Source organism: Crotalus tigris, unplaced genomic scaffold, assembly GCF_016545835.1.
Source record: "Crotalus tigris isolate CLP2741 ecotype Arizona unplaced genomic scaffold, ASM1654583v1 scf7180000018299.754606, whole genome shotgun sequence".
In the NCBI taxonomy this organism is placed as follows: Eukaryota; Metazoa; Chordata; class Lepidosauria; order Squamata; family Viperidae; genus Crotalus; species Crotalus tigris.
The window spans coordinates 470,881-487,871 of record NW_024096930.1 but is presented as its reverse complement, the minus strand read 5'-3'; the positions used below and the strand labels follow the sequence as shown (position 1 = coordinate 487,871).

General features: G+C 37.5%; 1 protein-coding gene across 1 annotated transcript in view; it reads left to right on the top strand.

The window, feature by feature from the left end:
- PTCH2 (patched 2) overlaps positions 1-16,991 on the top strand; it is a 63,851-nt gene that overhangs the window by 13,443 nt on the left and 33,417 nt on the right. The window contains exon 3 of the mRNA XM_039349619.1: positions 16,782-16,971. Coding sequence (XP_039205553.1) covers positions 16,782-16,971 — 190 coding nt within the window. The remainder of the gene's footprint in view (positions 1-16,781; positions 16,972-16,991) is intronic.

The following is a 16,991-nucleotide window of genomic DNA, read 5'->3' as shown; positions in this document are numbered from 1 at the left end:
CAAATGTAGGGAAGCCAATTTTAGCCTAAGGGGGAAAAAAGCAGTATTCCCTGATTTTGCATTTTTCTATGTTTACCCAAGTTAAACTTTCACAAACTTTTAATGAGAAGTGCACTTGGGCTTTGGCAAAGCATTTATAAATATGAAAAATTAATTTACTTTGTCTTCAAAATACACATTATCTTGTTTACTTTAAACATTATGTACTGTGTTTAATATTTTTCCTTTATTTATATTGTGAACTCTTTGTTATTTTGGTCATTTATTTAAAACATTTATATAGCAGCCCATCATGTACCTAACTCTGGGAGGCTCACAACCAAAAAAATAAAACATTTCTTTACAATTAAAAATATTACAGTAAAACCATAAGACTTGGCACCATAGCAGAACTGTACAGCTCACAAGTTCATTTAAACCTATTCCAGCAGTTGAAGGAAAACCCCGGGTCTTGAGTGCTTTTTGCAAAGTTAAAAGGGCGGGGACCTGCCAAACATCAGGGGAAGAATGTTCCATAGGCCATAGAAAAGGTATGCTACCTAGGTCCCATAAGATGGCATCATTTTAGGAGTGAACTAGGAGCATGTGCACCCTATCTGATCTAGCAGAACAGGCAGATGTCCTTAGGGAGAGACCATCCTGCAAAGATCATGTCTGACCTAGAAGCTTGTGCTTTCTATTCTTGCTTGTGTGTCTTGAAAATCAGATCTGCATAAATATGCCTCATCAAGTGAAAAACAGACACTCCACCTTGTACTTTGCCAATCAGTAACAATTCCACAGTTCCTTAGCTCCAAGTAGCAAAAAAAGTGGATGCTTTTTCTGAGTAGATGGTGGCTTATGTTTGTTTTGCTGAATCACTAATTATGACTGCCTGTTTTATTTAAAGTGTATCCTTTCCCATATTTTGCCACTACATCTCATCCATGGAAATATCTCTATATTCTTGCTTTCTTGCCCAAACAGACAGGGAGCTCTGATCACAGCAAAATGAAAATAACTGTGCTGTGCCTATCTTAGCTTAGAAGACGCAACTAACATAAAGAAAAAGAAGAAGATTACTACCAAGGAGACTCTGCTCTTTTTTGTAGTCTTCAGGATCAAATATCAATAATGAACAAAGAACCTAAAATGACTTTTTTTAATGCCAACTCAAAATTTCATATAATAAAAAAGCATTTTGTTGTTGTTAGTTGCGAAGTCGTATCCGACCCATCGTGACCACATGGACAATGTTCCTCCAGGCCTTCCTGTCCTCTACCATCTTCTGGAGTTCACTTAAGCTCATGCCTACTGCTTTGGTGACTACATCCAGCCACCTCATTCTCTGCCGTCCCCTTCTTCTATTGCCCTCAATCTTTCCCAGCATTAGGCTCTTCTCCAGTGAGTCCTTCCTTCTCATTAGGTGGCCAAAGTAAACAACATAGGGCAGTGATGGCAAACCTTTTAGAGACCGAGTGCCCAAACTGCAACCCAAAACCCACTTATGCATCATCGGGTGCCGGGTGGGTGTGGCCCATTAGCTGGGTGTGGCCCATTGGGTAGGCACCGCTGCGGTGGTAATGGCAGACTGGGTGGGACTAAAAAGTTCAATCAATCAATTCCAACTTGCAAGATCTTTTTTTTCCCACAAGAAGTTGAAATTGACTGATTGATTGAAACTTTTTTTTTTTTTTGGCACACCCGGCAGAGACCTAAAGCGAAAAGGTTTTATAAAACCCAGCTGAAGGCCTAGGATTGGGGCGATGGCACGAGTGTCCACAGAGGGGTTTGAGTGCCACCTCTGGCACCCGTGCCATAGGTTCGCCACCACTGACATAGGGTATCATTCCATTCTCTGGGTTCATGAAATCATTACAGCCCTTGGGACTAGATAAAGACAAAGTATCAAGTATCAGAATGTTTATATTTCCATTTACTTTTCCAGTATACATGTTGTAGACAATGTTCTTGGAGATGCTCTAGTTTTATTCTAATGCCATCTCTAAATTCACAAGATGCATTCATGTATATGAATGGTGTAGTATCTTGCAGAAAGTCTGATAGATTTTCACTAGCACATGGCTAGCTCTGCAATAGAAATGATCATTTTAGTATTTAGCCAATCAAGTGACAGTTTGTAGAGATTTAGCTATAACAAATCTGTTTCAATAAAATTATAAGGATTCTCTCTGAGCTTTAATTTTTTTGGCTGTTTATGGTTTGTGTTATGTTTGATGGCTGTGATACCTAGAATGCTGAAAGGTTTTGTGTCCAAGGAAAGTTTTTGATTTCTTTTCCACTAAATCAATATCTTTTGAAAGGTTGATTTGGATATATTCTCTTTTAAATAGGGAAATTTGGACAAGTGGCAGTAGAGATCAGTGCCCTAGATTCTTGGACAAAAGGAGTAATTCCCCAAGGATACATACAAATATAATATACATACAAATATAGGCAATCTAACAGAATGTAGGCAATTTAGGGAACTGGCACTTGGTAACTCCAAATATTTTGTGACCAAGTCTTTCCAATTCTGATGCTTAAGCTGAACATAAGTGGACAGGATTGCTTTAGCAGAATTAAGAATTTAAAGTAGAAATGCTTTTCTCTTTAGTACACCTTTTGTTTTGAGCTTTGTAAATTGAATGATGCCAGTATTAGGAGCACTATATTGTTCAATAAAGTTGTAATTGCCTTGAGAAAACCCTGACTTTCATTGAAAAGTACATCAAATGCTAAAAAATTTAGCTGGTTTCTCCCACTTCTCTGGCACATCTATTCATGGAGTGTATCTAAGCAAAAATATTTGCGCATACCGTACTTTCCGGCGTATAAGATGACTTTCACAAGCGTTAAAATCAGCGCCGAAGTCGGGGGTCGTCTTATATGCTGAGTTGTCTTATACGCCGGAAATAACGGTAGTTTCCGGCGTATAAGATGACTTTCTAGGCATGCGACTCGGCGCCAAAGTCGGGGGTCATCTTATACACCGGGTCGCCTTATACGCCTGAATATACGGTACATAGATTTATTTTCTTAGCAGTTTTATAGAAGTGATTTGCCAAGCAACACTGGAATTTCCAGTGGTTCCTCATCTAAGTACTATGCAATTCTGACCATCCATAACTTTTTAAATCAACCAATGTCAACTAGGTGCTACTAGGCAAATAATTAAACCTAGCTTTTGTAGTCAGAGTGGTTCAGTGTACTGTGCCATGTGAAACTAGAACATAGAGTCAATTGAGTAAACAGTTGCATTAACCATGGTAAAAATGATGTGTACAGTGTTCACAGCCATGGGATAATAATCAATGCAAAGCAGTTCTCCTCTACTCCATTCCATGAAGCAATTCTAAATTACATAATCTTAATAAGTTGTCAAAATGCTAACTGGGACTTCATAGATAAAAACTTCTTATTTTGAATATCTCTTACAATGGTACTTTGCTACTCAACTACTTTGAAACTCGTTTAATTTGGAACTCAATGCATTTTGACACAAAAATGTTGTCCTGGAACTCATTGTTTGGTATTCAACATACAAGCTAGAATTTGTTGATGTTGGCTGCCTTGTGACTCACTACATTATTCCTTATGGGAAAAATTTGTTTGGTACTCGCCGTTTTTGATAGTTATCACGGCTCCTGGAGTCAATTAACAATGACTACCAAGGTACCACTGTATATATAACGTGGTGGTTTTTTTTTTAAGATATCCTTGTTCTAACCTATTTAGACTCTTGTAATTCAGCATGAAAACCCTATAACTGATAACGAATAGCTAGTCAATATGCAATTCCTGGCAGTGGATCAATGTGTTCATTAATTTCTAATAAGCATTCTACTTGCTATGCATTGCATTAGCTGAGTTTTCTAAACTGATACTGAGGCAGTTCTTGGTTGAGCACATTGCAACAAACTAGCATATTGAGAATCAGTTATCATGGCTAAGGATTTTCTGTCAAGGAACAAATGTCCTGCTGTTCCACTCAATGCAGGAGAAAGATACTTCTTAGTCACTGAGGCTATCTGAGACTTTATGGACAAAGATATCAAACTGGGAAACTCTTTAATCTAAAGCAGGCAAATTGTCTAGCTCAGAGGTCCCCAACCTTTTAGACACCAGGGACCGGTTCCATGGAGAGAGGTTTTTCTGTGGACCAGAGGGTGTGTGATTTTGTGTGCTGCCTGCAGCCTGCGAATGGGGCATTGCTTGTTAGTGCGGACTGGTTGCTGGCATGCCATGGACCGGTACTGGTCCACGGATCGGGGGTTGGGGACCCCTGTTCTAGCTTACAAACTCAATAAATCTCAACCTAAGAATGGAATTTAGTTTCATCATAAATTCAACTCTCTATGGCATATTTCCTCAATAGGTGTTAAAATACTACAAAGCATATCAAATCCCATCTCCAGAAAATAGTCCCCTGTGTAGTAATTGAATCATGATAACAAGGTACATTCACTTTTCCAGTTCATAGAGATAGTTTGAGATGACACTATAGTTGAGAGCATTAAGACGCTGAGAAGCAAGAGCTTTTTTATCATTATTATTACTATAGGAATGCCTTATCCAAATCTGAAAGAATAGCCCATGTGTTTTGGAATGACAATTTAAACTGAATAGGCAATAGTGCTGAATATCCGTAGTTCGGATGTAGGATGAGGATGAGGGTTCATTCTCCGAGTTTGTAGGTTGGTTTCCAAAAGTTTTGTTACCAGGCTAGGTAAAATCTTCAGTGGCGTTTTGGGGATATCTATGTCAGTTCTCTTCTATTTATAAGGGCTTAAACTGAATATTTTCTAAATATGTTCATTTTTTATCATATTCTTAACTCACTTTGTCGGTTAAACCTGCCTATTTTGAATGTGATTCAGTTCACACATTTCACTAAACCAGGGGTAGGCAACTTTGGCTCTTTTATGACTCGTGGACTTCAACTCCCAGAATTTCTGAGCCAGCTTGGCTGGCTCAGGATTTCCGGGAGTTGAAGTCCACAAGTCATAAAAGAGCCAAGGTTGCCTACCCCTGTACTAAACTATAATGTAATTTGTTTAGTTTTGGCTTAAAATGTGTTAATTTAACCACTTGTATTTTATTAAGAAAAAACATGGTTTTAATACTCCAGGGCTTAGTACAGCATATGAACGAGATCTTATTTTTTTTTTCCTCAACTAAACTTCCTTAAACTTGTGTTGGTTCAAGCATTACTCACTTCAAGAACAGTTCAGATTGTTTCTTTCTATCTATTCCAGACATGCTAGCTTTGAAAATTGTTCCTCCCAATTCAAATGAGTTCACTCAGCTGCTGGGATCTGATCACTGAAGCCTTTCTTCTGGCAAATGCTGTGAAAGATCCCAGCTGGAACTTGAGCACAAAGCAGTAAGAATTATCTTCAGCTTTTAGACTAAGGCCTGGATTTGGGTTTATTCTTTTGAAAATGTGGAATTGTAGAAGGAGAAATCTGAATGCATTCAATTGACTCAAAACAGCTCTGAACATCCCTAAGATCCAGATAAGAAACATATTTTCCACATTGCTATATACTAATATAATACTATTTTACTTTAAATCAGTATCATTTACTGAGCTGGAAAGCTGCAGAATACAAGATGCCATATATATGATGTACTACTTTTAGTATTTAACAGTTCATAAAATTTTGAAAGGCAAGTTACAAACGCCATGAATAAGTAGTAGTAGTAGTAGTAGTAGTAGTAGTAGTAATAATAATAATAATAATAATAATAATAATAATAATAATAATAATAATAAAGTTAGAAGGGACCTTGGGGATCATCAAGTACAACCCCCTGCTTGGGCAGATAACCCTGTACCGTTTCAGACAAATGGCTGTCCAGTTTCTTTTAAAAAACGTCCAGTGTTGGAGCATTCACCACTTCTGGAGGCAGGTTGTTCCACTGGTTAATTGTTTTAACTGTCAGGAAGTTTCTCCTTAGTTCTAGGTTGCTTCTCTCTTTGGTTAGTTTCCACCCATTGCTTCTTGTCCTGCCTTCAGGCACTTTGGAAAATAGCTTGACTCCCTCTTCTTTGTGGCAGCCCCTGAGATATTGGAACACTGCTATCATGTCTCTTCGTTAAACTAGACATACCCAATTCCAGCAACCGTTCCTCATATGTTTTAGCCTCCAGTCCTCTAATTATCTTTGTTGCTCTTCTCTGTACTCTTTCTAGAGTCTCAACATCTTTTTTACATCGTGGTGACCAAAACTGGATGCAGTATTCCAAGTGTGGCCTTACCAAGGCATTGGTAAGGCCACACTTGGAATACTGCATCCAGTTTTGGTATATTTCCAGGATACAAATATTTGCAGGAGGAAAAGCAGAGCAAATGTAATCAAGTGAATTGCCACAGATAGGAACCTTAGATTCCAATATCTTCATTTTGATTATTGAGACTGCCTTGATACAAAACTTGCAGTAATTTTGTATAAATAGTGAATTCTGCTCTTGAAGCAGCAGGAATATATGGTCATCACAATAGTGACGTAGTATCATCATGAGATGGTTGCCTAAGACACAGTATGTTCAGATGTTGTGTGGCAGTGCCAGGCCTTTTAATATAAAATTAAGACATTACTGTAATGCAAGCAGCTCCTATCTTGAATAACTATTGTTACTACTGTTTTGTGACTCAGGTCTGGGAGTCAGCCATGTAGCTCCGAAATGAAGTAGCTAGAAAATGGGATCAGATACAGCTAGAGTGATTGCAGGTTGTGGATCTGTATACCTGGTTTTCTATTGCTTGTATTTATCCTATTTCTCTTCTGTTTTGCAATCAAGCTAAGTGGTTGTAAAAATAATGGAAAATTAAAATTTAAATATACCAATGACTTTTTCTGAAGATTTTGAAAGGAAAGCACTCTCCTATTAAACTCCAAAGCAATTGGATGAGCAAAATAAAGATTTTGTTTGTATTCTCTACTCTCTCAGAGAAAATCCTTGAATGCTCCATACAAGTGAGAATGCTGGCTTTCTTAAGAATGTTAGGCTGTTTGCTCTAGTCTTCAGCAAATATTTCAGTTTTCATCTTATAGCATATACCCTGAATTTATATAATATAAATCAAGTCAACTTATTTTTTTATAGATGTTATAAATATAACAAACTATTCTTGCTTCTAAACATGTAATTTATCAGATTGTCATTATGAGACTGTCTTCTTCTGGGCTGAGAATATCACAAATTTCACACTTGAGAATTAAAAATGTTCAAAATGCAGTATCATTGAGGGCAGTTTAGTGCCTCTGCATAACACAAAAGCAGTTTGGATAACATATTGAAGCTTCTGTTTGCTCAATTTCTTATTCCAACAGATAGTGCTTTCTACCAGGTTTAGGAATGACTGTATCAATTTGTACAGTATTTTAGAAATCAGAGACTTTCTAAGCAATATATGCATTTTAAAATATTTTTACAAAATTTTAAAAAGAAAGAAGACACATTAAAGAAGGAGGAAAGTCTACAAGGGTAGTAATAAAAGATTTTTCAACTGTTCTACATATACTGTATATTTATGGTATATCATGCAGTTAAAATTATTTAAACACAGAAAATGTCATGTGTTACTTAAATGAACAAGCCTTATTTGTATTTTATAAATACTGCATTTTGGACAGATTTTTGTAAATTAGCCTTTGGTTCAAAAATTGTTGCTCTGTGATGCACTGTTTTGCCCAGTTAAACAGCATAACTACAAGAGTTTTACTGGTATATTAGACAGCCTGTACCCATTGGTATTGTTTCAGAGATATTTCCTTACCTAAACATAATAATAATAATAATAATAATAATAATAATAATAATAATGGTAACGATGGTAATGATGATAATAATAATAGAGTTGGAAGGGACATTGGAAGTCTTCTAGTCCAACCCCCTGCTCAGGCAGGAAACCCTATACCATTTCAGACAAATGGTTGTCCAGTCTCTTCTTAAAGACTTCCAGTGTTGGAACATACACAACTTCTGGAGGCAGATTGTTCCACTGATTAATTGTTCTAACTGTCATGAAATTTCTTCTTAGTTATAGGTTGCTTCTCTCTTTCATTAATTTCCATCCATTGCTTCTTGTCCTGCCTTCAGGTGCTTTGGAGAATAGCTTGACTCCCTCTTCTTTATGGCAACCCCTTTGTGGCAACCTTTGTGGCAACCCGTGAGATATTGGATATTGCTATCATGTCACCCTAGTCCTTCTCTTCATTAAACATTAAACTAAATAAATGACCTTGGGTGGGCAAAACAGCATTGGGAGTGGGAGTTACTTCCCCACTGAGTTTCCTTGCACTTTTAAACTGGAAGATGCAGTGCTGGATTTTTTCCTTTCTCAAGGAATACAGCAATTTTTCCAATGCTAAAATTACAATATTGGAAAAGATTAAGATATGTTTCCTATCATCCAAATCTGTTGCCTGGGAACCATAGGCACATATTAGTGCTTATCACATGTTAACAATCCCATCTTCATTTTAGTAATAACTTTTCTTTCTAGATTAAAATTTTAGCCTTTTGGACTTTCTAAACATATATTTTCTGGGTTGGTACATTTTTGTAGCATGAGATTTCCTCTTCCCTCCGCACTTCTGGGCTCCCCAACAATCCATGCATGGAAAATAAAATGTGTTCTATGTCTCTGAGTAGAACATTAGTTCTTTCATACCAACTAAAGATCACAACCCAAAGTGATTTGCAGGCGTTCATTTTTCCCAGGAACTCCATAGCCTGCATTTTGTTATGGTGCATGTTTCCTGCCTGCTTGTGCACAGGAAAAGTCCAGCAGGAGCTAAGAGAGCTCTGATAATTTAACCAAAAACTAGGTTGTGTGAAACAATATATTTTGGACATTATTTCTTTTTAATGAACATTTATTGGTGGCAGAAAAAGGAATCTGGGCGGCCTAAAAATGAGAAATACAATGGTAGCTTGATACTCATTATTAATTGGTTCCAGGAGGTGCGATGAGTACCAAAACTGATGAGTGCCAAACAAATTTTCCCATAAGGAATAGTATAATGAGTCACAAGGCAACTGACACTAACAAGTTCTGGCTTGTGCATTGAGTGCCAAACAAACAATGATTACCGGGATAAAAATTTTCATGACAAAATGCATTGAATACCAAATTCGATGAGTTTCAAAGCAATTGAGTACCAAGGTACCACTGTATAAATAAATAAATATCTAGAGGAGGACTATGTTAGGAAAAGGATTTAAATCTTTGGCCTATGCTGTGGTTCTAAATTACACTAGGTCTTCCATATTTGGGCTATAAAAATCCAAGCAGCAAATTTTCTTGTATCTTTGCTGTTATTTAGTTGTCATCTAGATTTTTGGAACCTAGATATGGTACACACAAATATTTCACATTTGTTCTTGGAGAAGAGTTGCTTATATGCCCAAAATGTGCTCAAGGAGGCTTAGCACTATTAAAATACAATTAAAAAGAATTGCAACTGAAAAATAAAACAATTCAATCAGAAGGAAATAACATCAGCCCTAATTAAAACAAACTTCAGGTCAGTTTAATTGCCACATGTTTATCTGAATGTCTCTGCCTGCTTGTAAAAGAGTAACAGAGATACCTCCTTCTAATTACCTTCATCTGATCCTGGGCTCTAAGACCCTTGTTTTAGTACTCAATAGCAAAGAATGTTTGTAAGTCTAAAGTATTCCTTTCCTTTGCTATTCTTCTCTTCAGTTTCCCTTGCCAGGCAGACCAATAACTATAAAAACCCTAACCTATCTTCTTTAATTCGGACTCTTATAGGTGGTTTGGAAACAAAACAGGAGGGCCCATTAGGGGGACTCATTTGGGTGGCCCACCCAGGAAAGAGAAAGTGTCCAGCAATTTATTCAAGAACCTATAATTATAGGGATCATTGTGAAGTTTCACTGCCCGAGAAGTGGCTTTGCTATACAGTATTCAAGGGGAGAGAGATAGGAGAAAGATGGTGTTAACTGAAACACTGCTTTTGTCAACAACAGTAATTGATCTCATCTGCAATTCAGTTATACAACTGTCCATTTCTCAGCTAGGTAAGATAGTTGATTAGGTTGTCCCAGAATCTGTTAGGATACTTTTGTGAATGGCCCACATAATAGCCTCATATAATGAATCACCAGCTGTGCCGTGCTATGGCTTTGCAAGAATAAAATATAGTGTAGCATCTAACAATACTCTGTAGCAAGCAAGGTTTCAAAACAGATTCTTGCACTAGGTCTGTAATAGTAAATCTAGGTACAAATCCTGTGTGATGTATTGCACAGTTGGGATCCAGGATGTCCACAGTTTACAGGCATAATATTTGTGTCCCTGCCTCTCTTGGATGAGGAAACTAAATTTTTGAGAGGCTGTGGGAATGGGTTATGGTATCTCTCCTGTGTTTATGTGCGCAATGTATGGAAGAGGAATGAGAGATAATCCAATCTAATACTCAACAGAAATACAATTGAGGTTTGATCATGAAGGAAGAGGCTCTTTTGCATGAAAAAGGAGAGGGCTTCCTTTGTTAATTGGAATAACAAAGAATTTGCATAGGGATTCTCATTAACATGCTCGCTGTTGCTACCTCATTGGATCCTAGAACCTCCTCTCTCAATTTTGCTTCAAACAAAGCAGTTTTCCCAGTATAGGGGAGGTGAACAGGAGCAGATGTGGAAGGGGAGGGTGTACAATGACTGACAGTTCCTAGTTTAACTCCCTTTCTGTCAGAGAGGAGACTGCCCCATATAAGCATACTTGGCAGCTTCTCTCAGTTTGCCTTGTCTTTTCATGCTGCTCCCTGGTTAATTAAGGTGTTGGAATTTGAAGCTTCCTCAATCCAGTTTGAAGCTTCAGATTTTCCTGTTCCAAATTAAACTTAATTATAAGAATAGCCCCCCCCTCTCTTTCCTCTTCACAACGCTTGCAGATGCTCTATATTTTCTACTACAAAGGGTATAATAAAGAAATAAATGCCTCTAGTGTCTCTTAAAGCACCATTACTCACCTAAGAGCAAAAACAAGGCTAACTCAGTTCAGGAGTTTTTCTACAGTGCAGATAATGAGAAGGGCAAAGTTAAGCTAGGTTTTTATGCCAAAGGGAGGGATTTGTGTGCATGCCAATCTCTCTCCATGCTTATTTTTGCCCTGGCCATTGTACAACATAAAACCATATCCGAGCAGTTGTTAATGAGATTCTATACTTAAAGCCCATCAGGCTGGACTTTTTAAATTTTGGGATCCATCTTTTGCCTGTGGCTTTAAAATTTGGACTGAACATATTCTCCACCCTTCCTCAAATTCTGGTTTTGCATGTGTGGTTTTCCTCCTGGGTGGCCCATCAAGATCAGCATAGCGCAGCATGACTCCTGGTGTTTTGCCTCCCAAACAGCCTGGAATGGTTTGGATTCTGAGTCTGATGCTTCCCCTCCAGCTCAGAAGGATGTAGTGTGTCTGTCCCCTCCCTATGTTCCTTGGCATGGCATCCTCTCTTACTGGCATCCTAGGAGAAGGAGGGAGGGGAAAGAGAGAGGGAGAGGGAGAGAGAGAGAGAGAGAGAGAGAGAGAGAGAGAGAGAGAGAGAGAGAGAGAGAGAGAGAGAGAGAGAGCTTTTTCTTTAAAAGAAATTCAGCTAATGCAAAATATTAGAATTATAGTTTATACTGAAAAGTCACAAAATAGTAGCTCTTCAGCAATGAGATTATCATAAAAACAAAGGCTATCTTTATTAGAAGATACATACCATAATCCCTGTTAAAGAATCCTCTAACAGGTCAATGATAGCCCAAAGTAATTATTAAATTATAGTTTTTGTTAATGTCCTCATTAACAAATCTAAAAATGTTTTTAAAAAGTTATGCCAAAGATAAATGCCCTGATAATGAAATGCCCTGATAATCAAAAACCTTTGCTGTAAACAATATAGATATTTAGGTTATCTTTATTTTAATTTAGCTAAATTATTGGTAGGTTGAGTAGCAACTTGATTATTACTAATATTACTACTATTTCTAGTGCAAGACTTTGGTTGTGACCATAACTCTTCCACAAGGCATATTTGCATCATCATTTTGATTTTGATTTTTTTCACAATATGGTTTTCATACTCAGTAATGAACCCTAAAAATTGTAGCTAGTGAGGATGTGTAATATTTCTTTGTTACTGATATTTCTGAATAAGCTAACTTTAATTAGAAAATTGCTTTGTCAGTGAAATTCTGTTAACAGCTTTTGTAGTATTTTAGCAATTGAAATGTGTCTACTATGTGTGTTGTGTATGTTTTCTAGCAGACTAAGAAAACAGAGCATTAGACATGAAAGTGGGAAAATGTGATTCAGAATAGAATTCAGTCTTGGAAGTTCTGTGCCTTGAGCTTTGCTTGTCTACATAAAATAAAATAGCAGTGGTGCCCTTACAATATGGTACAAGTTGATCAAAAACATATTTGTTTTGTAGATTTAAATGGTTTGGGATTGGTTTAACAGTAGGACCGTTCTCCAAAAACATAGGAATTGTGTCATTTTTGTGGGGGTCCTTTGAACTGAAGGTCAGTTCCTTTAAAATAATACAGTGAATTTACAAAAGGAATATAAAGTTGCTGGTACCCTAAAGTAACTGATTTTATAGCAAAGTGGAGAAATATAGTTTTATAAGAAGTAGCTTAAAATAATATCTTCAACATGGGGATCCTGGGAAGAATACGAGGGAGATGCATTTTAATGAGAAGAGAGAACAGTTAATTGAATAGTCCTGAAAGGCTGCTTTACCTATCCATTTTCATCTTTTACACCAAGCATCATGCAGCCACAGAGGATACATGCCTGTGCCAGGTGCACTCTCAGGTTGTCCAAGATGACAATAAGACCAGAGACTTGGGCATTTCTCAGCCTGAATTCACTGCGCTTCCAAAATATATTCTAAACTCATCTGTGATATTCATGAGTTTCTATGATAAATTGGCAAGAGGTTTTAGCAGATATCCCCCTCCCACTTCATTAAGATGTGATGCAGCAAATCTTGACTCTGGTGGCGGGGTAAGGAGAGCAGTGTTGGTTCTAGTCTGAGTCATTATGTTTGTCTTGAGATGAAGTGCCTAGCTGTACATGTGTTACTTCATTGGATAAATCAACACTATTATGGGAGTATCTAGAAGAGGGCCAGCAATGTTGCTAATGGTAGGCAACAGGAATAGTATTGCTTTGTTTCCCAGTAAGTGATCCCCATTTAGTTATGAGTGGAGGCAGAGTCAAAGGGGAATGAGTTGCCCAAAGACATATAGGTGTGTCGAGAAGAGATTTGTAAGAATATTTAAGGCCCAGGGAACTGAACAGAGGATTGACTACAGAGAGAGCCATGAAGATTACAACTTCTCAAGTCTTGGGCTATAACACATTGCCTTAACTAGCTGGAAAACTATACAGGATGCCATCACCCTTCTGGAATGTGTGGATTGGCTTTTAGGAGTATTAAGAATGGGAAAGAAAGCAGGAAGTTTCTGGAGGCAAGTCACTTCCACTTTCATATTTAAAAAAAATTCAACCCCCACCACTCTTCAAATCTGGTGGCAAAGTGGGATTGGCAGCACAATTTCAGACAGTTTGGGGGGGATGTTTTAAGTTTACAACTTGGAGTTGTTTATCTTCTGCTCTCACAGTTATTTCTGAGAGAGCAATGGTCCATCATTGAAAGCTGTCTATTTTTAAAGAGATAAAATATTGGAATGGCACAGTTTTGGGCACCTAGGCAAGGGTCAGAAATGGGCTGCCTGTACTAGCTTTTAGGCACTTGACATAAGAATGTCTAAGAGACTACTTTTATGTGAATTTGATGGACAAGAAGAACAGTCACCTTGTAGGACAGTGGTTCTCAACCTTTCTAATGCCGTGACCCCATAATATAGTTCTCCATGTTGTGGTGACCCCCAAGTGGGTGTGGCCACCAATAAGAGGGAGTAGGACAGCTAGGGAAAAGGGGAAAAAATGGCGGACTGCGTTGTTTGGTGACCCCCGTGAAATGGTCATTCGACCCCAAATGGGGTCCCGACCCACAGGTTGAGAACCACTGTTGTAGGAGGTCATCATTAAAGTTTTCTACAGTTCCAAGATATATTGTACCTCTCTTGGTACAAATAAGTATTTCGCTCTTTGAAATCCATCCTGTTTCACTTTACAGCATAAAAACTCCCATTTCTTATACAATTTCTGTGAATTCTGAAACACTACAATGTACAATAGTCAATTTTCAATGTCACAAAATTAATGGCCACACTGTGTTTTGCATATGGAAGATTCCTTGCTACTCTTCAAGGTAAACTAGATTAGGAAATAGAGTCCATGGAACTCTTTATTTATATTGTCTATAGTAATCTAATTGTGCTTCCCCTCTTTCTTTTTTTAGATTTATGTGATTGGAAGAGGGTCTATCTGAGGTGTTTTTGTAATTTTCCCCATAATTTAGACTCAAGCAATGTTTTTCTTTTTGTTGTGTTGCTAATGGAACTCGATGGAATTCCCCATCAAGTTCGTCCTCTTTACTGTCCACTTGTCTTACCATACCTTTATACTTTTATTTAAAACACAAACAGAAAACATCATAACCACTAAAGCTGAAATCTGTTGTGGGAGATCTATAAGAGCCAATTCCTAGGCCCAACCCACAGAAATTGCTGCCTTGCAGTATGCTTTTGTCCAATATTTTCTTTAGATGAAAGATCCTCCACAAAGCAGGAAGACAGTTTGGCAGGTGAATGTTAGTGGAAAAATAATTGGAAAGGAAGGGAGAGAGTTGATAACTGTTGAAACTACATTTGTCAAATTTAGAAATGTTAAAATGCTAGATGCATTTAGCATTATGCATATCTTAATTTGTGTATTTTAGGCAGTTTTAATTAATTACACAGTTAAAAGTAATCCCAATCCCTTAAAATGGATAGCTGGGAAACATTAGGACTGCAAGTTATAGAATCTTCACAGATAAAAGCATTGCTGAGGCAACTCCATCATAATGTAAGTATCTGCTGTTCTTTGGCAGATGAAAAGGAGTGGGGGTAGCCAACAGAAGGTCCCATTTCAGGGCAGAAGTAAATCAGAACCAGTTTTGGATCTGCTTGATCCAACTGTCTACATTCTTGCAGCCTCCTGCCATGGAGCTGATATATTTAATTTTTTTTTCCATCTATTGCTTTCAAAGAAGAATGGGAATTGAGCACATCTCTTACATTATATCTTTCAAGATTCAACAGAGCTAACATTTGTTTCTGTCTAGCTCCATTTATAGCACTTTTTAATGTTACCGCTTCAACTCCCCAAGTTCTCAAGGCATTCTGAAGTCATTCGTGCAGTGAGAGTTATTCCTGCTGATTTCAGAATGTTACAAACAGGCAAGGAACACCATGAATCTTTCCAGCTGGCCAACAGGCAAGTGTAAAGATTTTCAGTCAATCAGTAACTTCATCTGAGCTACAGCAATTCCTGGACTAATGAACATATCCTTACATTTTGCAAAAAAAAAAAAAAAAAAAGGAAAAATAACTGTTTTCTCGTTATTTTCAGTACATGCTATGTGTTTGTCTGTTTTGGAAAGTACATAAATCTGCGTTGTTGACATTACACCAAAGCAACCTGACTATCAGATCAGATTTTCTTCATATATATTCTAATTAAAAACTACAACCCAAGTCTTTTCCAAATGGGGCAACCATGGCTGTAAGTTGCAATGAACAGCCTTTGGGTTGGAGAGATGAGAGACAGCTTGCTTGAGCCTAAAGACTGAAAAATGCAATGTGGGAAAAATTTAGGAAAAACATTTTGCTTATCTGCAGGATTTTTTTTTAAGAGAGATTATGGAATTGATTGAAACTGACCTGAAGTATTTCAGTTAGTTAGTTGATAAATTTTGCTTATGTAAAGAGGGGGAAACAACCAAGATAATTTTTTTTATGAAAGTTGTAAAACTGCCTAGAAGGATTTAGATTTCATTGGTAAGACTGTGGAATCTACCAGACAATTCAGCAGGCTGAGATTAGTGATCCTACTAATCAGCTAGGATATCCAATAAGAATGACATTGTGTGAATACGACCCTGTGGTATTGATGCTAGCTTGGTGCAGATACTCCCTGTGATGGCTCAAGTCTTTTACTATGACATATATTAGAATGTTGAATCTGCATTTTAAGTCTGAGCATGAGAAAAATGCATTACTGAACTATTCATCTTGAATCTGGAACAAATATAGGTAGTCCTCAATTTATTACCACAATCGGGACCACAATTTCCACTGCTAGGCAAGACAGTGAGGTGTGCCCAATTTTACAATATTTTTTGTCATGATTGTTAAGTGAATCACTGTAGATGTTAAGTAAATCATGTCATTAAACGAATCTAGCTTCCCCCATTGACTTTGGTAGTTACAGTAGAAGTTGGCTGGGAAGGTCGTAATGATGATCACGTTGCCCTGGGATGCTGCACCCATCGTAGATACATGCTGGTTGCCAAGCACCCAAATTTTAATCATATGACTATGGAGACGCTGCTACAGTCAAAAGTGCAAAGACCAGTCATAAGTCACTTTTTTCAGAGCTATTGTAACTTCAGAAGATCACAAACCAAATAGTTAATATGTTGAGGACTACTTTTAAAATTAAGTTAGTAGTACGTAAAACTTTAACCAAATTGCATTTGATATGAACATATTCCCAATTTTAATATCTTGACTGATGATAATGTAAAAGCTGATTTAACAGGGGCAGAGATAAGAGAAAGGTATATTGGTTCCATTCTTTTCTCTCTCTCTCCAGAGGGCAGTCGTGTCAGCCAAGAGCTCCGATACACAAGAGAAAAACTTGGTGAAGAATCTCTCTACACATCCCAGATGCTAATACAAACTCCCAAACAGGAAGGAGAAAACATTCTAACTCCAGATGCCTTGGAAATGCATCTTGAAGCTGCTTTGGCTGCTAGTAAAGTGCAAGTCTTATTATTTGGAAAGTAAGTCTGAAATGGAGCAG